Source organism: Microcaecilia unicolor, chromosome 1, assembly GCF_901765095.1.
Source record: "Microcaecilia unicolor chromosome 1, aMicUni1.1, whole genome shotgun sequence".
In the NCBI taxonomy this organism is placed as follows: Eukaryota; Metazoa; Chordata; class Amphibia; order Gymnophiona; family Siphonopidae; genus Microcaecilia; species Microcaecilia unicolor.
In genome coordinates, this window is record NC_044031.1 from 342,512,403 (window position 1) to 342,535,351 (window position 22,949).

The 22,949-nt window shown below is 44.1% G+C and overlaps 1 protein-coding gene across 1 annotated transcript in view; it reads right to left on the minus strand.

The window, feature by feature from the left end:
* TGM4 (transglutaminase 4) overlaps nt 1–22,949 on the minus strand; it is a 172,678-nt gene that overhangs the window by 9,120 nt on the left and 140,609 nt on the right. The window contains exons 11-12 of the mRNA XM_030209285.1: nt 20,255–20,554; nt 8,628–8,797 (exon numbers count right to left, since the gene is read on the minus strand). Coding sequence (XP_030065145.1) covers nt 8,628–8,797; nt 20,255–20,554 — 470 coding nt within the window. The remainder of the gene's footprint in view (nt 1–8,627; nt 8,798–20,254; nt 20,555–22,949) is intronic.

Genomic DNA, 22,949 nt, shown 5'->3' on the forward strand with positions numbered 1-22,949 from the left:
TGATTCTTCTTGTTTTTCTTTAGAAATGCCCCTTCATCTGGGACCCTGAAGCAGCTAAGCGAAATGCTACCCATCGTTGGTCCGGGGGCTAGCGGAAAGCTGAAAGAACTCGGCTTTATTTTTGCCTCTTAAAGACAAGTGTCTTTCAAAGATAAATACTTTTGATATTTGAATCAACAACATAGAGGTTTTGGCTTGCTCTCTATAGGTGAATTATTGATACTAAATAAAGCTGCTCGGCTGACTGCTATTCGTAGTGTTATTTTTTTTTTTATAATGAACATTGAATTTTGAAATTATTGGAAGATTTTTGCCAGAGATGAAGAGTAGATCGTTGGATCATTTCAGCTCTATAAATCTTTAGATCTGGAGCTCTTTGAGGCTTTTCCTTCCTTTTTTACATAAACATTATATGATTATATTGAGTGGATTACTTTGTTTTTGTTTATCTTTAGAGACTTTTGTGATTCCACACCCAATTTTTTGTTGCTTCTGTGGGCTTGTGCTTCAGACCCACTCAGCAGCTGGGCACACCATTCCTGTCCGTGGCAAGATCCCTAAGCCCTGCCACCTGAAGAAATGCAGAGCCCACCCTGAATTGGAACAACATGGCAGTCAGTTTGAGTTGCTGACACTGACATCGTGAGCTCAGTGGAGGATTGGGGAGAGAGAGGGAAATGGAAACAGGGTGCCTAGTGCCCATTCCTGTTAAAAGTTAGCAAAATAGAACCGTCTCCCAAGAATTCCTTTTTGATAACTTTACGGGATATTGGGTACAGGCCTATAGCTATTATCACCTTCTACCTACAAAGTTGGTTTCTTGAAGACTATCCTCACAGCTGAAATTTCAAATTAATATAAAGATATTCCTCTGTCAAGGGTGAGTTAATAATTACCCCAAGTTTTTAACTTTGAACCTGTGACCTTAAATTAATCTTGCTGGTCACAGATCAAACAGAATAGAAGATTTTCATACTAAATTTACAATATTGTCAAATTGCAACAAACAATATGGGGGTAATTCCATTAGCGGGTGCCTCATTTTAAGCACCCCAATGCTACGTGGTGAGGGCCTATTGTACAATGACAGCTGGGGATCTGGATTCCACTAAAGCAGGGGTTCTCAAACCACCTAGCAAGTCAGGTTTTCAGGATACCCACAATGAATATCCATGAGATAGATTTGCAAGTGCTACCTCCATTCTATGCAAATCTATGCATATTCATTGGGGGTATTCTGAAAATCTGACTGGCAGGTGTGTCCCGACGACTGGGTTGAGAACCTCTCCATTATAGAATACCATCATAACCTGGCATCGGTGCACCTATATGTACACAACCAAAGTTAGAGCAGCCATAGACCTAACATAACTGCAGTCATGTAAAGGCTTCAAGGTCATGCATAATCACAGCTTTCTGTAGGTTGTACAGGTAAGTGGCAGCCCCAGCCGTGCTTCTCCCATGCTTCACCTATGTGATTGCCCCCTCTTACATTTATGTGCTAAGCCACTTACACGACAGAATAGCACTTAGTTGTTCTGCTGTGGCACACAAATGTAGGTACCCTGTTACATAACTGCCCTTTATCCCCCAGATTCTATGTATGGTGCCCAAATTTGGGAATGCTGCTAAGATGTGCATGCAAATTAATTGGCTAACAAGCTCTTAACCATCAATAATTGGGAGCTAGCAACCAATTATTGATGTTAATTGGCATTCAATAAAATATGCACACACATCTGGATGCACGCTATTCTATAAGGCAGGGCACCTGATTCCCATAGTGCACATTGCAAAAGAGGACGTGGGCATGGGAGGGGCTTGGGTGTGTCAGGGTGTTCTGAAAAGTTAAGCTCGTAGTTATAGAATACTGGGTAAGCACTCCTCACTTGGCCACCAGCATTACACCAGGTTTAGGTTAATGATGGTAATATGGATCATTTTCTGTGTATACTTTCCCTGGTCTCACAGGCCACATAAATTCAAAGGCAGGCTGCAGGTTGCCCACCCCTGAACAGGTGTTTTGTAAAAGCTAGTAATAAAAGTTCCACACATTTTGTAAAACCCCACCAGATATCAGCAGCCTGCTGCCCAGGCAACCTTTGAGCAGGGACTGTCCTTTGTTAATTGTACAGCGCTTTAGAAATCTAATATAATAAAACGCACCGTGAACGTTCTAATGAGGACAACGTTCTGTGAAGCCCTGAAGCCATGCCCTGAAGCCATCTGACGTCACTGAAGCTGTAGGGTTCGTGGATTCGTGGTGTGAAGCCTCCCTTCAAGCCAGCCAGCCAGCCGTCTCTGCCCCGCCCTCGCGACAAAACAAACAAATCCGGAAGCGAAACGTCAGGGAAGGAGGCGGCGCTCCCGACGTCTAGCCTTCCCTTCGCTGTGTTCCGCCTTCAAAATAAGGCGGAACACAGCGAAGGGAAAGCTACACGTCGGGAGCGCCGCCTCCTTCCCTGACGCTTCGCTGCCGGAAACGCCACGGAGGTAAATTGAAAAAGAAGAAAAAAAAAAACAAAACGATGCATGGATGCGAAGGGGGGACATGGATGCGAAGGGGGGGAGGAGAAGAGGGCGGGCCAGGCTGGGACATGGGATAGAGAGGAGCATGGATGCGAGGGGGGGGGGGGTCATGGAAGGGAGAGAGGGGACTTGCTGGAAAAGGATGAATGGAGGCGGCAGGGGACAGAGGAGCATGGATGGGCATGGATTGCGAGGGCAGGGCTCAGGGAGAGAGGGGAATTGCTGGAAATGGATGAATGGAGGGGGCAGGGGACAGAGGAGCATGGATTGGGAGGGCAGGACTCAGGGAGAGAGGGAAATTGCTGGCTAGGGATGAATAGAGGAGACAGATGGGCATGGATGGATATGGATTGCAGGGCAGGCCTCAGGGAGAGAGGGCAATTGCTGGATAGGGATGAATGGAGGGGCCAGGTGACAAAGGAGCATGGATGGGCATGGATTGGAAGGGCAGGACTCAGGGAGAGGGGAAATGCTGGATAGGGATGAATGGAGGGAACAGATGGGCATGGATGGATATGGATTGCAGGACAGGCCTCAGGCAGAGAGGGAAAATGCTGGATAGGGATGAATGGAGGGGGCAGGTGACAGAGAAACATGGATGGGCATGGATTGGGAGGGCAGGGCTCAGGGAGAGAGGGGAATTGCTGGAAAGGGATGAATGGAGGGGGCAGGGGACAGAGGAGCATGGATGGGCATTGATTGGGAGGGCAGGGCTCAGGGAGAGAGGGGAATTGCTGGAAAAGGATGAATGGAGGGGCCAGGGGACAGATGGCCATGGATTGGGAGGGCACGGCTCACACTCTCTCTCTGATATACAATGTCTTTCTGACTCTCACTCTCACACACTCTGTCTCACACTGTATCACATTCACTCTCTATGTGCCACACAGTCACTCACACACTCGCTTGGTCTCATACACTCACTCAAACAGAGAATCTGTGTCTCACACACACTCTCTCTCTCGCCCACACACACACACTCTCTCTCACACTGTGTCTCACATACACACTTGCACACACTCTCATTCTCACACACACACTCTCTCACAAACACACTCACACCCAGACTCACTCTCTCTCACACACACTCACACTTTCACTCTGACTCTCAAACAGTCACTCTCACATACACTCTCCCAAACATACACACTCCGAGGAAAACCTTGCTAGCGCCCGTTTCATTTGTGTCAGAAACGGGCCTTTTTTACTAGTGTTAAATAGTAGTAGTAGTAATAATCTGGAACACTTCAAGCAAAAGGCTTGTCCACCAAAACTTGATATTTTAATACCCAACCCAAAATAGTGGACAGTATAGAATACTAAGTGAAACACTTACTAAACTAAAAGAGAGGAAAAGGCCTCAGATGTTTGTGGTATGCAATACTTCATAGACAATGTTTCTATCATTAGCCAAAAAAAAATCTCCTCTATCCTTTAATTTTTCAAAACATATTTCTTATCATTTTTACATAATTTCTTATTCTCATATGAAAATCACTCTGTTAAAAACAGCACACTTACATTCTATTGCGTATTTCTCTAAAAGCTCTTCAGCTTGGAAAAGAGACAGATGAGGGGAGATATATGATTGAGATCTACAAAATCCTGAGTTGTGTAGAACGAGTAGAAGTAAATCGATTTTTTTACTCATTCCAAAAGTACAAAGACTAGGGGACACTCAAGGAAGTTACATGGAAATACTTTTAAAACAAATAGGAGGAAATATTTTTTCACTCAACGAATAGTTAAGCTCTGGAACTCTTTGCAGGAGGATGTGGTAACAGAGGTTAGTGTATCTGGGTTTAAAAAAGGTTTGGCCAAATTCCTGGAGGAAAGGTCCATAGTCTGCTATTGAGACAAACATGGGAAGCAACTGCTTGCCCTAGGACTTGTAGTATGGAGTGTTGCCACGATTTGGGTTTCTGCCAGGTACTTGTGACCTGGCTTGGCCACTGTTTGAAAAACAGGATACTGGGCTAGATGGACCATTGGTCTGACCCAGTATGGCTACTCTTATGTTATGTAAAGCATATGCAATTGGGGAAATTCTATAAATGGTACTCAAAGTTAGGCCTTTATAAAATAGCGATTAGCACAGATTCTGCTCTCCACTTTGGGCACAAGGACTTATGCCTGCTGAATCCTGGTGTAAATCCTGGTGCCCAACTAATGGTAGTTGGGCATGTAAATGACCCTATTCTACAACACTGTGCCTACATTTTGAGAATGCCCATGACCTGCCCATGCCCCTCCTATGTCCATGCCACCTTTTGAATTGCACACGAGGCAATCTAGGCACGCAATGTTATAGAATAGGCAGATCTGTGTGCAAATCCTAATTAGTGCCAATCAACGTCAATATGTTTATTCCACACTTAATATACTGCCTTTCAGTAGATATAGTCAAAGTGGTTTACACATATTATTGTTTTGCAGGTACTTTCTGTCCCTAAGGGGCTCCCAATCTAATTAATTGTTAACGGCTCATTAGTTTGCATGCAGATCTGGAATCCACACCCAAATTTGGGTTAGTGTCTTTCTATTTAAGAGGTGCTATGTGTTTGCACACCATATTGTGTATCTGGATTTTCAGAAGGCGATTGACAAAGTACCTCATGAGACACTCCAGAGGAAATTGGAGAGTCATGGGAGAGGAGGTACTGTCCTATTGTGGATTAAAAACTGGTTAAAAGATAGAAAACAGAGAGTAGGGTTGAATGGTCAGTGTTCTCAATGGAGAAGGGTAGTTAGTAGGGTTCCCCAGGGGTCTGTGCTGGGACCGCTGCTTTTTAACATATTTATAAATGACGTAGAGATGGGAGTAACTAGTGAGGTAATTAAATTTGCTGTTGACACAAAGTTATTCAAAGTCGTTAAATCACGGAAGGATTGTGAAAAATTACAAGAGGACCTTACGAGACTGGGAGACTGGGCATCTAAATGGCAGATGACGTTTAATAGTTATGTCATGCAAGGTTCCATGTTAGGAGTCACTGACCAAGAAGGGATCTAGGTATCATCGTTGATGATACGTTGAAACCTTCTGCTCAGTGTGCTGCTGTGGCTAAGAAAGCAAATAGAATGTTAGGTATTATTAGGAAAGGAATGGAAAACAAAAATGAGGACATTATAATGCCTTTGTATCGCTCCATGGTGCAACCACACCTCGAATATTGTGTTCAATTCTGGTTGCTGCATCTTAAAAAAGATATAGAGGGGCATAATCGAACTGGGCACCCATCTTTAAGGGTGACAATCTTTATGGGTGTCCCAGCAAAGGGGCGGGGCATCCCGTATTATCGCAACAAGATGGACGTCCATCTTTCGTTCCGATAATGCGGTCGGGGACAGCCAAATATCAACATTTAGGTCAACCGAAATGTTGAGATTGCCGACCTTAGAGATGGCCGACCTCGGTTTTCGCCTATAATGGAAACCGAGGACGGCCATCTCAAAAATGACCAAATCCAAGCCATTTGGTTGTGGGAGGAGCCAGCATTTCTAGTGCACGTCCCCTCTCACATGCCAGGACACCAACCGGGCACCTTAGGGGGCACTGCCGTGAACTTCACAAATTGCTCCCATGTGCATAGCTCCCTTACCTTGGGTGCTCAACCCCCCAAACCCCCCACAAACCCCACTACCCACAACTGTACAACACTACCATAGCCCTTACAGGGTAACGGGGGGCACCTAGATGTGGGTACAGTGGGTTTCGGATGGGTTTTGGAGGGCTCCCATTTACCACCACAAGTGTAAGAGGTAGGGTGGGGATGGGCCTGGGTCCACCTGCCTGAAGTGCACTGCAGTACTCACTAAAAACTGCTCCAGGGATCTGCATACTGCTGTGATGGAGCTGGGTATGACATTTGAGGCTGGCATAGAGGCTGGGAAAAAAATGTTTTTAAATTTTTTTTTGAGGGGGGGGTGGGAGGGGGTTGGTGACCACTGGGGGAGTAAGGGGAGGTGATCCATGATTCCCTCCGGTGGTCATCTGGTCAGTTTGGGCACCTTTTCAAGGCTTGGTCAAGAACAAAAAGGGACCAAGTAAAGCCGGCCAAATGCTAGTCAGGGACGCCCTTCTTTTTTTCCATTATCGGCCAAGGATGGCCAACTCTTAACCACGCCACGTCCCGCCTTCGGTACACTGCCGACACGCCCCCTTGAACTTTGGTCGTCCCCGCGACGGAAATCAGTTGGGGCCGGCCAAAATCAGCTTTCGATTATGCCGATTTGGGCGGCCCTGAGAGAAGGACGCCCATCTCCCAATTTGTGTCGGAAGATGGGCGCCCTTCTCTTTCGAAAATAGCCCAATAGTGGAAATAGAAAAGGTGCAGAGAAGGGCAATGAAAATGATAAAGGGGATGGGACGACTTCCCTATGAAGAAAGGCTAAAGTGGCTAGGGCTCTTCAGCTTGAAGAAAAGACGGATGAGGGGAGATATGATAGAGGTCTATAAAATAATGAGTGGAGTGGAATGGGTAGATGTGAAGCGTCTATTTACACTTTCCAAAAATACTAGGACCAGGGGGCTTGTGATGAAGCTACAAAGTAGTAAATTTAAAACGAATCGGAGAAAAGTTTTCTTCACTCAACGTGTAATTAAACTCTGGAATTTGCTGCCAGAGAATGTAGTAAAGGTGGTTAGCTTCAGTGGCGTACCAAGGGGGGGCAGTCCGCCCCGGGTGCACGCTGCTGGGGGGGGGGGTGCCGCGGCGCACGCCTGTTGCCCTGTCTCAGTCCGAGTTCGCAATTCACATGTGTTCACTGCTCCCTCTGAGTCTGCCCCGGAACAGGTTACACAGTGTTATAAAATACTGGGGATCTGCGCCCAAATTGGGCGCCAGCAATTACATTTGGTTTCAGCAGGTGTAAGTTTTGATGCTAATTTGGATGCCAAAATCGTCACTCAACACTAATTCTATAAAGGGCACACATCTCTGAGTAGCATTGAGCGCCAATTTTTGAGCGCCATTTACTGAATCTAGCCCTAACAGTATATTTCTCAGTTAGCGCATAGTATGATGCATTCGACATTAACTATATCACACCCGTTCTCGCCCATTCTCTACCCAGTTACTGCTCCCTAACATAAAATGCAGTAGGGGGCTTTTTTACTAAGCTGTGAAAGGGCCTACGCATGTACGGTGCATGCCAAATAGGCACTACTGCCCAGCTAGCATATGAGACGGGCAGTAATTCCAAATTTGGAATGCGCTGAATCCCACGGTAGAAAATAATTTTCTATTTTCTACCGTGGGCAGCTTACATGGCAGTAAACAGTAGTTGGCATGCGCTGCATGCTTACCGCACGGGTAAGCATGTAAGATCTTACAGCTAGGTCAATGGGTGGCAGCAAGGTCTATGGCCAAAAATTGATGCGCACTGGTTTCAATTTTAGTGCACGTCCATTTTCCGGCCCCTTAAAAAAGGCCCTTTTTCCTAGGCACAGTAAAAAAATGGCCCAGCGAGCCCAAAAGACGCACTCGCACTACCGCAGGCCACTTTTTACCACAGCTTAGTAAAAGGACCCCTAAATGTGTTAATTGTTACAATAATGCAAAAGCAGTTAACATGCTTCTGTGCTAGCAATTAACATGTCCTAAGTTACGTGTTGACATTTTTTAGTAAACAAACTCCTTAGACTGGGTTTTGATATATTTTACTTCTTTTTTTATTAGCAGGAGCTTTTTACTCTTTGTATTAGTTTTATAGTGTTATTTGTATGTTTTAAATATTTATTTATTAAGATTTATTTACACTTTTTTGAAGAAATTCACCCAAGGTGGTGTACAGAATGTGTATTTAAATAACAATACACATTATAGCATAATGTACATTGTGTTGGTGATTTCTTGTGTTGATTGTCAACTGCTGAGAATATATATACACAATTCTATTCTAGGTTCAGTACTAAATATTGGTTGAACTGTAATCACTACTTCCAATAAGCAACCGTTGCAATTAAAATACAAATCTTTATTAAATATACTATATATATATACACACACACAAAGTAAATTGAACAAGAAATATCAGTTGGACTATATGGAACCTACCTCGAGGTATCTGCTTTGGTAGTACAACTTGTTTCTTACCTCAACCTTGATTGGTGGATATTCAAATAATATCATGGTGGACTCACTGAATTTCTCCTCAGTGCCCACTGTTTCGGAAATGGCATGGACCCTGATCTGAAGCTCATCCTCCACAGACATCATAGTCTTCAGGTAAGCATCTGCTGCTATGTTCAGAGGGACCGCTGTGGCTGCACCAGCAAAGACAACAGACAAAGGAGTTGTCAAGGTCAGGTAAATCAAACAATGAGATGCATAACAAGTATTGTAGTCTTTCTATGCTTCATCTAATATTTTATCCAGCTGACTTCTATGTCAAGGCTCAAGCTCTGGTAATTTTTGGTGGACATTTTGACCAAAAGAAGACACATGTAATCAATGTATCCTACAGAACTGGAGTAAAATCATGGCACAAGTAAATGTAACACCTCCTGATAAGCTTAATAATGCCATAATCTGCCTTTAGATAACTGGTCAAAGTCTTAACATCAAATCAACTTTCATATATTCAGATTTTCATAGCTTTCCCCAGAGTATATTTGAGAAGGTCTCATATTCTGCAAAATTCAGAGGTGTGCAAAAACTCATGCACTGGAGCAAATAAGGCCAAAATAGCCCCTGAGCTGACTCAAAAATCCAAAAACTGTAGAGAGGAAAGAAAAATCTGCTGCAAGTCTTGTATCTTCTGATTTGCAATCATATGCACAGCTCAAGCACAAAGGCCACAGTATTTACATCTAATCTGTTTTTGGAGGACAATTTTTTAAATCCATTTAGGGGAGAAGTTATCAAGCTGCATTAGGGCTTTATGTTGTGTTATTTGCCCCTTAATGCTTGTTGAAGGGCTCTAAAATGACTTGAATTACTGTAACATAGTGATAACTAAGGGCTCCTTTTTCTTAGCCAAGGTAAGCACTAGTGTGCACTAATTGCAGCTTAAAAGAGCTTACTGGAGGATGTGCTCAGGTGTCCTGTGGTAAGTTTGAGATTTGTGTGTGCAAACTGCCCGCTAAAAATTTTAAAAAATATTTTTCACAGAGGGAGCGCATCAGGGGGCAGAGAGTAGGCGTTTCTGCGCTGATCAATTAGCACAGCTACATTACTGATGTTGGTGAATAGCACAGGATTAGTGCGTGAGCCCTTACCACCTATAAAATAGGTGTTGGTAAATGCTCACATGCTAATTTTTTAATGGCTATGCCCTAATGGCAACAACTTCTGAAGCTGAGGTAATCACTTAATATTTATGATACCCACTGTAGACCATAAAACATCACAATCAAATGTTCAATTGAAAAATGGAGGGAAAAGACCTCAAAAGTTGGCTCGGCAGCAAGTGAGTCTCTTAGTGCCAGCATAATATAAACTCCAGTCTTATCATTGGTCAAAAATCCTCCAAAAGTCTTGATTCAATCGAACAAATGTAAGTGCTATTTATTGTTCATTTTGTATATGCAAATTCTTCATCTTCTTACTTTTCAAAACAAACCACCACTGTATTTATATTCCAACCATCATGTATTAAACAGATGTATAAGCGTAAATGAAAGCACTTAGCTTTTAGGGCATCTTTTACTAAGGTGCACTCACAATTTTAGCGCGCACTAAAATTGTTCGTGCGCTAAATATTAGAGACACCCAAAGGAATGCATTTGCGTCTCTAACGTTTAGTGCGCCCACAATTTTAGAAAGTGCTAAAATCGTGAGCGCGCCTTAGTAAAAGACCCCCTTAGTTTCTCAACAAGGCTCTCCATTTCCCTCAATGTAAAGCTTCATCAGGGGACTAAGTGCTTCCAATACGCTTATTTGAAAAATGACTCCAAATTTTAAGCTTGATATTATCTGTAAAAGTTTTTAAAATCTACCCCTAGTGAAGTTATGGGCTAGATACTACAAAAAAATCAGCGCTATTCTAAAAGCCACACTTAAAGTTAGGCATGATTTATAGAATAGCGCTTACGCCTGGGAATTGCACCTAACTTTAGGCACTGATATCTGGTGCAAATATATGTGCCTACATTAGGTATCTATCTCCTTTATTCTATAACAATGTGCGCTAATTTTACACCCATGACCCTTCCAATTCTGCATCCCCTTTTCAGATTGTGCATAAATTTTAGGCATGGATCTCACACTGTAGGGGTATTTACCCCGAGATCTCACCTTTGCTGGTCTTGGCCTATACAAGCCTGAACCACTCTTATAACAATATGGATTCTACAGCCTGAGTCCTGAATACATCTGTAACTATCAGAATCCAGCTTTTTTGCAAAGGAAAGTTACTGCTGAGCATTGCAAGATTACTTCATCCAAGGACATATCCTTTGTTGCAAACTGGCCCCCGTTATTTTCCTGGGAAGCTTGGAGGAGAAAATCACCCAGGGCTCCAAAAGAATGGAATCAGACAAGGAGTTTGCACACCATTGATAACCGCGTCATGGCTATAACAAAGGCTTCTTTATGACTATGAATCTGGCTGGACATTATGTCCTCCTGTGATTGGTCCACAGGTATCATCCGACGCTTGGATACCAAAGATTTGGACTGAAGAAAGTTCAGTTGGAAAAAGAACTAGAGAAAAAGAAAGGAGAAGGAGAACAAGAAGAAGAAGAGTAGAAAGAAACACCAGAGGTTAGGCAGGTGAACAGAACGCTCGTGAGAGCCAGAGACTGATTTTCCTTATACCAGTGAACTGTGTGCCTTGTAACCAACTGACAAGGTTAGCTCAGCTACCACAAGGCCCTACTGAAGCAGTGGCGTAGCCAGACTGACAATTTTGGGTGGGCCTGAACCCAAAGTGGGTGGGCACAAAATTTTCTCTGTACCCCCCCCCCCCCCCCCCCCCAGCAAAATTTAGTCACACTCAGATACATTTGTCACACAGGGTAAAGTGCTGCTTTTCAGTGCATCCGATTTCAGACAATTTATTTAATAGCCTAATCCTTTTCAGTGAGCTTTCAGAGACCAAAACCTCCTGCCTCAGGTCTGTATAATGCTGTTACGGTATCCTCTCCTGACCTAAGGAAGGAAGTATTGGTCTCTGAAACTTTATTAACACCATATTACTTTATCCTAAATTAAAAATAAAATTATTTTCTTTACCTTTCTTGTATGGCCATTTACTTTTTCTCATTGTGTTGCTCCCAGTCTCTAGATTCTGCTTTCCTTCGTTTTCGCTTAACTCTTCTGCCAGGGTTTCCTGGCCATTTGTCATTTTTCTCTCCTTTTTCTTTGCTTTCTTCAATATTTTTCTGCCTCTCTCTGTGTCCAGATTTAATTCATTCTTACTACCATTCTTTAATTTCCTTCATCTACTTATGGCTTTTCATCTTTTTCTCACCCTTGTTCTCCCCATGCCCCTTCCTCTTATTCTCCAATCTTTCACTACTACCCCTTTCTATGCAGCAGCTCTCCTCTTTCTCTCCCCATCCTTCCAGTGTCTCCCCTCTCTCTCCCCATCCTTCCAATAGTCTCCCCTCTTTCTTTCTGCATCCTTCCATCCAGCGTCTTCCCTCTTTCTCTCCCCATCCTTCTACCCATCTACCCTCTCTCCTGATCCTTCCATCTAATGTTTCTCTCCCTCCTTCTAACCAGTGTCTATCTCTCTACCCTTTTCTGTTCAGTGTCCCTTCTCTCTCCACATCCTTCCAGTCTCTCCCCTTTCTCTCTGCATCCTTCCATCCAGTGTCTCTCTCTCCATCCATCCGTTTTCCCTCTTTCTCTGCCATCCTTCCATCTGTTTTCCCTCTTTCTCTGCCATCCTTCCATCTTCTTCCATCTCTGTACCTCTATCTTCCTCCATGTTTAGTATCTCCTTTTCTCTGTGTCCCTATATTACTCTGTCCATCTTCTTCCCTCTCTTTGTCCCCAGTGCCAATATATCTCTACCCTCTCTGACCCTACCCCATCCAGCTTCTCTCCCTCTCACTCCCTCCTCTTTCCAGCATCTGGTTTGGTTGCTTGATTTCCTGCCTCCCTCCCTCAAGCTGTAGGTTTAATATTCCCTTTTCCTTCATCTCCTTGGTCTGGTATCTCTGTTTCCCTTCCCTCCCTCCTTGTGCTGTACCAGCAGTTCTCTCCCTTCCCTCCAGTTCTCCTCCCATGTCCAGCAGCTCTCTCCCTTCCATCCAGATCCCCTCCTCCTCTTCCTCCCACAGCTCTCTCCCTTCCACCCAGATCCCCTCCTCCTCTTCCTTCAGCAGCTCTCTCCCTTCCATCGTCCCCTCCTTCTCTTCCTCCCATGTCCAGCAGCTCTTTCCCTTCCCTCCAGTCCCTTCCTCCCTTGCTCAGCAGCTCTCCAACCCCTTCCTCCTCTCCCTCCCATGTCCAGCAGCTCTCTCCCTTCCATCCAGTCCCCTCCTCCTGTTCCTCCCATGTCCAGGAACTCTCCCCCTTTCCTCCAGTCCCTTCTTCCTCTTCCTAGCTTGTCCAGCAGCTCTCTCCCTTCCATCCAGCCCCTTCCTCCTCTTCCTCCCATGTCCAGCAGCTCTCTCCCTTCCATTCAGTCCCCTCCTCCCCTTCCTTCAGGGGCTCTCTCCCTTCCATCGTCCCCTCCTTCTCTTCCTCCCATGTACAGCAGCTCTCTCCCTTCCCTCCAGTCCCTTCCTCCTCTTTCTCCCTTGTCCAGCAGCTCTCTCCCTTCCATTCAGTCTCCTCCTCCTCTTCCTCCCATGTCCAGCAGCTCTCTCCCTTCCCTCCCTCTTCCAGAAGCTTTCCAGCCCCTTCCTCCCATGTCCAGCAGCTCTCTCCCTTCCCTCCCTCTTCCAGAAGCTTTCCAGCCCCTTCCTCCCATGTCCAGCAGCTCTCTCCCTTCTATCCTGATCCCCTCCTCCTTTTCCTCCCACCTCCAGCAGCTCTCTTCCTTCCCAGTTCCCTCTAATCCCCTTCCTCCTACGTCTGTCCCTGGCAAAAGTATCCCTTCCCCCCTCCCCCCCAACCAACCACAAATCCAGCACTTACTGTTCCAGGCCCGCCATCCAAATCCTTCATCGCTGTCGCTGCCTTTTCTCCCGTGGCTTCCGGGAGGCAGCGATCAGCGTTACCTGTCAGTGCCTGCCCTGAAATTGTGCTTCTCTTCTCCCCAGGCTTCGCTTTGCCCCGCTCCTTTCTTCGCTCATCGCGCTGCGCTGCTATTCAAACAGGCAGCTCCGCTCCTCTCTGCTGCGTCTATCCGGCCCTACTAAACAGGATTTGGATGGGTGGGCCTGTACTGAAGACTGTGTAATCTACATTCAGAGATACAATTCTTGGACCCATTCCTGGACTGGGAGGCTCGCTGAGGTTGTCAGCTAGAGACTCTGAGAGTAAAAATCCGCTTCTCTACCATTGGGAGTCTATGACAGACGGCAAGGTGAGATATCAGGATTTATTACCTATAGTCAGGGATAATTAGTCCTTAGTTTTTGTCTGGGACAGATAGGTTTACTTCACGACTTCTGGTCTGTGTAGTCAGCTGATCACTGTGTTTTGCCTAAGACGTGTAATAAATTCTTATAGGATTATTAGGATAATCAGATGGTAATCTATTCTGGTGATAATCTATTTTTTATAGCAAGTTATTTTTGTATTTTGCTTGGCACTTTGCTTCAGAACTATTTATATATATTTTTCTTTACTTAATAAATTAATATATATATTTCATCCGTGGCATTGTTCCTTTTCTCACACAGCTAGCTTGTCATATGGGCTATAGAGGTACACCTCCTAGACACGAGTACAGAGGATTGCTATCTGGTAATGTTTTCTGATATTATAACATGCCTTATAACACCTAATTTTAAACATGTAAATACCAATTAAATAAAATTAGTGTCAATTGTTAAAAAGCCAATCATTGGCGCTAATTAGCTCATTAGTCAATTAAATTGCACACACAAATTGAGCACATGCCCAAATTTGCACACGCAATTTTTGGCAACTTTTATAGAATTAGGGGGTATAAGTTCACCGGCCACCAATAAATGTATAACTTCTATTGAATATTGAGTCAGATATACACAAAAATATAAATACATATATATAAAGCATCTATTCTTTAACGGTTCAGCAAAGATATTTACCTGTAGCTGGTGTTCTCTGAGGACAGCAGGCTGCTTATTTTCACATGTGGGTGACATCATTCAACAGAGCCCCGGTGTGGATGCTGAATCGCTACCACTAGAGAAAGTTCTAGCACTATCCCACCGCACATGCACTGGGGCCTTCCTGCCTGACACTTGAGTACGGGTCCCTTAGGTGAAAGAGTACAACCAAAAACAACTCCTAGGGGAGGTGGGAGGGTATGTGAGAATAAGTGGCCTGCTGTCCTTGGAGAACATCAGCTACAGCTAAGTATCTTTGCTTTCCCTGAGGACAAGTAGGCCGTGTTATTCCCACATGTGGGAATCACTAGCTACCAGGCTCACCGAAAACAAGAAAGCTAGGATAATGGAGTCTCGAAATGCTGAGATTAAAACTTCAAGCAACCTGAAACTATATACATACTAGATGTAGGTGCAGCCTGGAACAAAATAAAACAGGGCCTAGGAGGGTGCAGTTCGATTCTAGACACTGAACAAATTCTGCAGAACTGCCTCTCCAAACCGAATGTCGCATTGGTTGTCCTGATCCAAACAGTAGTGGGATGTGAATGTATGGATTGAAACTACGTTGCAGCCTTGCAAATCTCCTCTATGGAGGCTGATCTCAACTAGGATACTGATGCAGCCATGGCTCTGATATTGTGAGTGATGACATGTCCCTCAAATGTCAGCTCAGCCTGGACATAAGCAAAGTACTACTACTACTTAACATTTCTAAAGCGCTACTAGGGTTACGCAGCGCTGTACAATTTAACATGGAAGGACAGTCCCTGCTCAAAGAGCTTACAATCTAGGAGACAAGTGTACAGTCAATCTGATAGGTCAGGCAGATTGGGGCAGTCTATATGTTCAAAAAGTTAGGTTCCAAAAGCAGCATTGAAGAGGTGAGTTTTAAGCAAGGATTTGAAGATGGATAGCGAGGGGGCTTGGCGTAGGGGATGTAGTCTGCTATCCAATTTGAAAGTCTGCATTTGCCCAATGGCCACCCCCAACCTGTTGGAGTCAAAAGAAACTAAAAGCTGGGTGGACTGTCCATTGGCTTTATTCCGCTTCAGATAGAAGGCTAAGGCTCGCCTGCAGTATAAAATATGAAGTACATTTTCACCAGGATGGGCATGAGGTCTGGGGAAAAATGTTGGAAATCTGACATAATCTTAGGAAGGAACTTGGGGAGTGTGTGGAGGACTACTCTCTTGTGATGAAATTTAATGTATGGTGGGTGAGTTACTAGGGCTTGGAGCTCACTGACTCTGCGAGCTGAAGTGACCACCACCAGAAATACAACTTTCCAGGTCAAAAACTTCAGATAGCAGGTAGCCAGAGGCTCAAAACGAGCTTTCAACAGCTGGGTACGGACTATGTTGAGATCCCATGACATAACTGAAGGTTTGGTAGTGGGCTTTGTCAACAATAAACCTTTCATGAAGCAAACAACTAAAGGTTGTACAGAGATGGACTCACCTCCTACACACTGATAAGCACCAATTGCAGTAAGATGAACTCTTACAGAGTTGGTTTTCAAACCAGACTCAGAGAGGTGAAGGAGGTACTCATGCAGTTTTTGTGTAGGGCAAGAGAAGGGATCTAAGACCTTGCCTTCATACCAGACGGCAAACATTCTCCATTTAAAAGAGTAACACCTCTTAGTGGAGTCTTTCCTGGAAGCCTGCAAGATACAGGAGAAACCCTCAGGCAACCTGAGGGATTCGAGTTCTACGTTCTCAACATCCAAACTGTGAGGGCCAGAGATTGGAGGTTGGGATGAAGAAGGGATCCCTCGTTCTGCATGATGAGGGTCAGAAAACAGTCCAAACACCAGCCCATTCAAACCAATAGTAAGCAATAAATTCTCTATCAATCGAACAGAATACTTTCTAGACACCAACATCAAAGTGCTGGGAATAATAATTGACCAGCACCTAACACTAGAACCGCAAGTGTCATCCCTAACTTCTAAAGTATTTAGATCGCTATGGCAACACGACGACTAAGAGCCTACTTTTCAAAAAACGCCTTCTGCATCTGGGTCCAAAGTATTGTTCTGTCCCAGATAGACTGCTATAATGTGGTCTATGCGGGATGCAGAGAATACATCTTCAAAAAACTACAAACAATACAAAACATTTCTGCATGTCTGATCTGCGGCACATCCAGATATGACCATGCCACACCACTGCTGCAATCCCTGCACTGCCTGCCAATAAAAGTGAGAGCAGTTTACCTTGTATATGAACACACAAATTTTGAAATCTATGGCACTGCACCCAGCTATATGATGTCATTAGTAGAAATATCACTACCAAACCTTAAGAAGAAACTGAGAGACCACCTAATCGTCCACTTCCCCAGCTATAAAGGGGTAGTCTACAAATCGGCCCATATTGCCAACCTTCCATATAAAGCGGCCAAATGATGGAATGTATTGCACAAAGACATATGACATGACACCACCTATGAAAGCTTTTGTAAAAAACTGAAAACATTTTTATACATGAAATTTCTGTTGATAGATGTGACTTAGAACAGAGTTACAAGGCATACCCAATAACCAAAGCTTGATCATGTACTCTACCCTCTCCCACCCTGGACCTTTTCACTTCCTTATGGGCTTTGTGCCTGTTACCAAAGAGCAGCCTACCCTCCACTAGATCTTCCCCCTATTCTTGCAACCACAATTATATTACTCACTGCCATATCATGCATCCCTAACCTGTTTTGTATATCTGCGTTTTATGTAAGCCACATAGAACTGAGTTCTCAAGTTGAATGATTGTGGGACATAAATCCAATAAATAGTAACAGTAATAATAATCTTCTGAAGACAATTCCAGAAGAAGAGGGAATCATATCTGTTGCAGCCAATGAGCAGCAATCAGCATCATGGTGCCTTGGTCTTGCCTGAGCTTCAGCAAGGTCTTTTCTATCGAGGTATAGGAGGATATGCATACAGAAGTCCTCTTCTCCAATGTAGGAGAATTGCATCTGACGCTAGTCTGCTGTGTTATCCGAGCCTGGAGCAGAACTGAGGGACTTTGTTGTTGAAATGAGTGGTGAAAAGATCCACTCAGGAGCTGCCCCAACTCGGAAGATCTCCATGTTGAGTGACCACTCATGCAGCTGCAATATCCTGCTGAGTCTGTCAGGCAGTTGTTTTTGCCCAGAAGGAATACGGCACGGAGGATCATCCCGTGAAGGAGAGCCCATTGCCACATATCTACCACTTCCTCACACAAGGGATAGGATCATGTACCTCCCTGCTTGTTGACATAAAACATACAACAACCTGGTTGTCTGTCTGAATTTGGATAATGTGGTTTTGGAGTAGATCTCTAAAAGCCTTTAAAGCATTCCAAATAGCCCTTAGCTTGAGGAGATCAATTTGAAGATGCATCTTCTGAGCAGACCACTGAACTTGAGTGTGAAGCCTATCCACATGAGCTCCCCCAATCTAGATTGGATCAATCCATTGTCAACACCTTTTAATGTGGTTGAATTTGGAATAGAAGTCCCAGAGTTTAATTGGACCAGATTGTCCAGCAGAGAAGGGCGTGAAGCAACTCCGGCAGTACACAAATGACATTCGTTAGGTTCCCCATGGCTTGAGACCACTGGGATGCTAAGGTCCACTGGGCAGCTCTCAAATGGAGCTGTGCCATGGGAGTGACAGAGGCCATGTAGCCTATTAGTCTCAAACCTGCTGGCTGCTGAGGACCTGCGAGGCAAGCGCTACCAAGGTATCCGCTCTCTCTAGAGGAAGGAGGGCCCGAGCCTGCATTGTGTCTAGAAAGGCTCCTATGTACTCCAGTTGTCGTAGTGGATGGAGATGGGTCTTGGGATAATTTATGACAAACCACAGTAGCTCTAGCACCTGAATAGTCAACTGCATTGACTTGAGTTCTCCCTCCTATGTTGTGTTCTTGACCAGCCAATTGTCCAGGTAAGGAAACACATATACACCTAGTCTGCATAGATATGATGTGACTACCACCAGGCACTTGGTGAAAACCCTGAGAGCAGACGCTAGGCCAAATGGCAGAGCACGATACTGGAAGTGGCATTTCCCTACTCAAAATCTGAGATACTTCCTGTGACTGGGAAGTATCGAAATGTGGGTATAGGCATCCTTTAAGTCCAGAGAGCACAGCCAATCTTTTTCCTGAATGAGAGGAAGTAGGGTGCCCATGGAAATCATCCTGAACTTTTCTTTCACTAGAAATTTGATCAGGGCCCCCCCATTTTCTTGATCACAAGAGAGTACCTGCTATAGAATCTTTTCCCTTCTTCTCCTGGTGATACGGGTGGAAATTTCCTGTACAAGTACTTGCTTGTGCTGAGAGATGACATAAGATGCTCTCGGTGGGCAATCTGGAAGTCGCTGACGCCAACTTAAAGCGTACCTGCAATGAACTATTTGAAGCACCCACTGGTCGAAGGTTATAAGGGGCCATCTGTGATGATAAAAAGTAAGCCTTCCGAGAATGGAATGGGAGCTGGAGAGCCCTGAGGAAGGCATCCCCTGAAGGCTAACCGAGGCAAGATGGCAATTTGAGAGGAAGTCGCGTCTGAGTTCCCGAAACCTCAGTCTTGAACAATTAAAAAAAGGAGATGATTACCCTCAGGGGAAGGCAATTATGATAGCGAAAAAATGTTTTGAAAAGTGCAGCGTGAGGATAAGACTACACGAACACATCATCTCAGCTCCACACACTAGAGCATCAGGCAGGATGGCAACAGCGCACGCATGGTAAGATGCTGCTAGAACTTTCTCCGGTGCAAGCGATTCAGCATCCGCACCGGGGCTCCGTCGGATGACATCACCTACACGTGGAAATAAAGCCTGCTTGTCCTCGGAGAAAGCCATATCACCTATTGAGAAATAAAATCGTTGACAAAAGTCCAAGCTTTATGAAAATACAATTGCATTGTTTTGCCTGCAATATATTAGTATTTATATGTGACACAAACAATGTTCTACTAGGTGGTAAACTCAATGTGAAGCTTATCCTTCCAATTATTTAAATAAGTTTAAAAGTTCAAGAAATGTAGGAACCCTTTTACCAAGCTGTATCAGATAAGAAAGTGCATAATGATTTCTCCCATATTCCAAGCTTTGGGATATAAAATTGGATCCTTCACCCAAACCTTTTTTGGTGCTTATAGAGTTTGAACAATTTTTAGGAGTTGGAAGCAGATTTTGAAGAGCACAATATATTGGTATAAAGGAAAATTCAAGCTGGATTGTCTGATCAGCTTTTAACATGGAACAGGGGAATACATTTTTCCACAATCCTCTTCTTGCCTTCAAACATATTCCATATTATTATATTTACCTGCTAAAATATATAACTTTTAAAAGAGCCACTGTTTGCAAATATGTTTATTTATTTATATTATATAGACAGACAGACACATACACACACACATTTTGGGGATGAAAACTTTGGCTGGGGAAAAGTAAGCCTTTGCTGCTGTACTTTGAGATCCAAGTTGCTCCAGAGTTACTCTGTGGATTTTCCATTGTCATATATCAGTAGAAAGTACAGAGAATATCACAGAAAATCACCTTACCTTGCTGGCATCCTACTTCAATGGTCTGTGTGATGGATGCCAAGTTGGCCATGATTTTCCCAGTGTAGGTTACCATCTCACAAATGGCAATGAGGTTAACGGTCTGAGCCTGGGTAGAACTATTGTTTATAGCAATATTCAGAGTGATAGGGTTTCCTGGCCATAAAGTCTTGTCACCCAAAATCTCCACTTTAATGGCTGGTGAGGACACAAAGGGAAGAGGTGTGGCATTTGAGAAACAGCCTTCTGACTTTAGATAGGAGCAAGCTGTGGCCATAGCATTCCTTTCTTCAGGGGAGCCTGAATCACAGCAAAGACAAATGTAACATACATGAGACAAATGTACTGATATAATATCATACAGATGCATGGGCTATAAGGCATGCACTTGCACAATTAGTTCTGAAGTTGTGTGTCTAATGTTAATTACCAGAAATCAACTGGAGTTAATGGCAGTAATAATGAAAATAATGAGAGAGGCAAAATCATAAGTTTACAGTTCATGAATGCAAGTCTCATTAAACAATTGGCACCAGATTTACATACATATAGTAGATGACGGCAGAAAAAGACCTGCACGGTCCATCCAGTCTGCCCAACAAGATAAACTCATATGTGCTACTTTTTGTGTATACCTTACCTTGATTTGTACCTGTCCATTTCAGGGCACAGACCGTATAAGTCTGCCCAGCACTATCCCCGCCTCCCAACCACCAGCCCCGCCTCCCACCACATAAGCAGATCAAAATGAACACTAGCTCAAATTATATCAAACGTGTTTGGAAAATTCTAAAGTCAAAATTAAGGGGAGGTAATGTAAATAAAACATACTTTGGCAATTCCAGTCATCAGATATACTATTGTAATTGTACAAGGGTGAGCTGGTTCTCCAGAGGCAAAATTAAACAGGTCTTACCAACAGCATATTCAGGCAATTCTTTATTCCAGCCCCTGGGCACAGTTATTCTAGCTTAAATACTTTATACATTTACATATCTTCTCACTGAGCCTCCCCACACAGATTCCTGGGCTCAGCACTAACCTCAATACTTTGGGGACTTCTAACCCCAGGCTTTGCAGCCTGCTTCTCAGTACTGGGACACACAGCCCTACTTCTTCTTTGGACACCCAGTCCTTCCTTCCTTGGACACCCAGTCCTTTCTTTGAACACACAGTTCCTCTAAGTACTGAGGCTACACAGTCCAACACTAATGCTTTAGGGACTTCTTACCCCAGCCTGTTTTTCTTCCTTGAGCACACAGTCCACCACAAGTCCATAGGGTTTAGCCAGTTCTTTCCCGGGGGATTCTCTTTCTTCCCCTACCAGCTCTCCTCCTCTTCCTTTCACAACTCAGGTGGGGTATAAAGTGGTTAATAGCCCATAACCGCCTGCACCTGTAGCTATCCCAGGACTCTCCCCAGTCCTAGTGACCTCCACCTATTCTCCTAGCGCCCTCTAGTGGCCTACCCCGGACATCCTGGACATTTTGAGGGGAACAGTGCCATCTAGGGGCCTGCCCCGGCTAGGACAGCCTCTTATTTCTCACAACATCTAAATTCTGATTTGTCAATAGAAATCAAACAAAATAAAACATGGAAAAGAAAATAAGATGATACCTTTTTTATTGGACATAACTTAATACATTTCTTGATTAGCTTTCGAAGGTTGCCCTTCTTCGTCAGATCGGAAGGGCAACCTTCGAAAGCTAATCAAGAAATGTATTAAGTTATGTCCAATAAAAAAGGTATCATCTTATTTTCTTTTCCATGTTTTATTTTGTTTGATTTCTATTGATAACCTTTAAGAGTGGACTAACACGGCTACCACACCTCTTTACTTAAATTCTGATTTGAAAGTTTTTTTTTTCCAAATCTTGTTTATTTGCATCCAGAACAATTATAACATTACAATTGCAAAATAAGAGGTACAATTAAAATTATTCCGGGTGACTATATTTCTTATACAATTCTTCTCCTACTCCCCCCTTCCCCCCCTCTACTCCCCCCCTCTCTTCCCACCTCCTTCCACCACCTCACCCTTATCTAACCCTTTTTATTCTAACAGTTCAAAATCCTGCTCCTTGCAACTGGAGAATCCCAGAATGGAGACCAGGATTTACAAAACATGTCGCCTCTCTTTGAGGCCAGATCCATAATTCCTTTCTTCTCTAGTGAGCAACAATGTATCATCGCCGACCTCCAGTGTGCCACTTGGGCCTTCTGTGTCCAGCCACAACTGCAGAATTGTTCGTTTTGCCATCAAGGTAGATCTTCAAGAATGACTTGTATCCCACCGGCATTGGTAGTTGTGTCCTGTATATATCGAATAGCTGTTTCGGAGATGGGCACCAACGGCATGACCACATTTGTGAAACATGAGTACGAAGTGCCCCCCAAAAGTCTTGAATTCTGAGGCAATTCCAATACATGTGGCCCAGGTCGGCGTTACTGTTCCCGCATTTAGGGCAAGAGTCCGTTTCTCGGAGAGTGGCCCGGAATGCTCTATGGGGAGAGATGTGCAGTCTTAACAGAAATTTGTACTGAATTTCACACCAGGCCACATTCTCTGTCAGCCTGTGAATAGACCGGAGGCACATCGCAAGTTGTTCTGGCTGCAGGCTGGTGTGCAATTCTTGGTTCCAAGCTTGGGTCGCCAGAGAGTGGTTGAGTTCTTGTAATGAGTCTCTTAAAATTC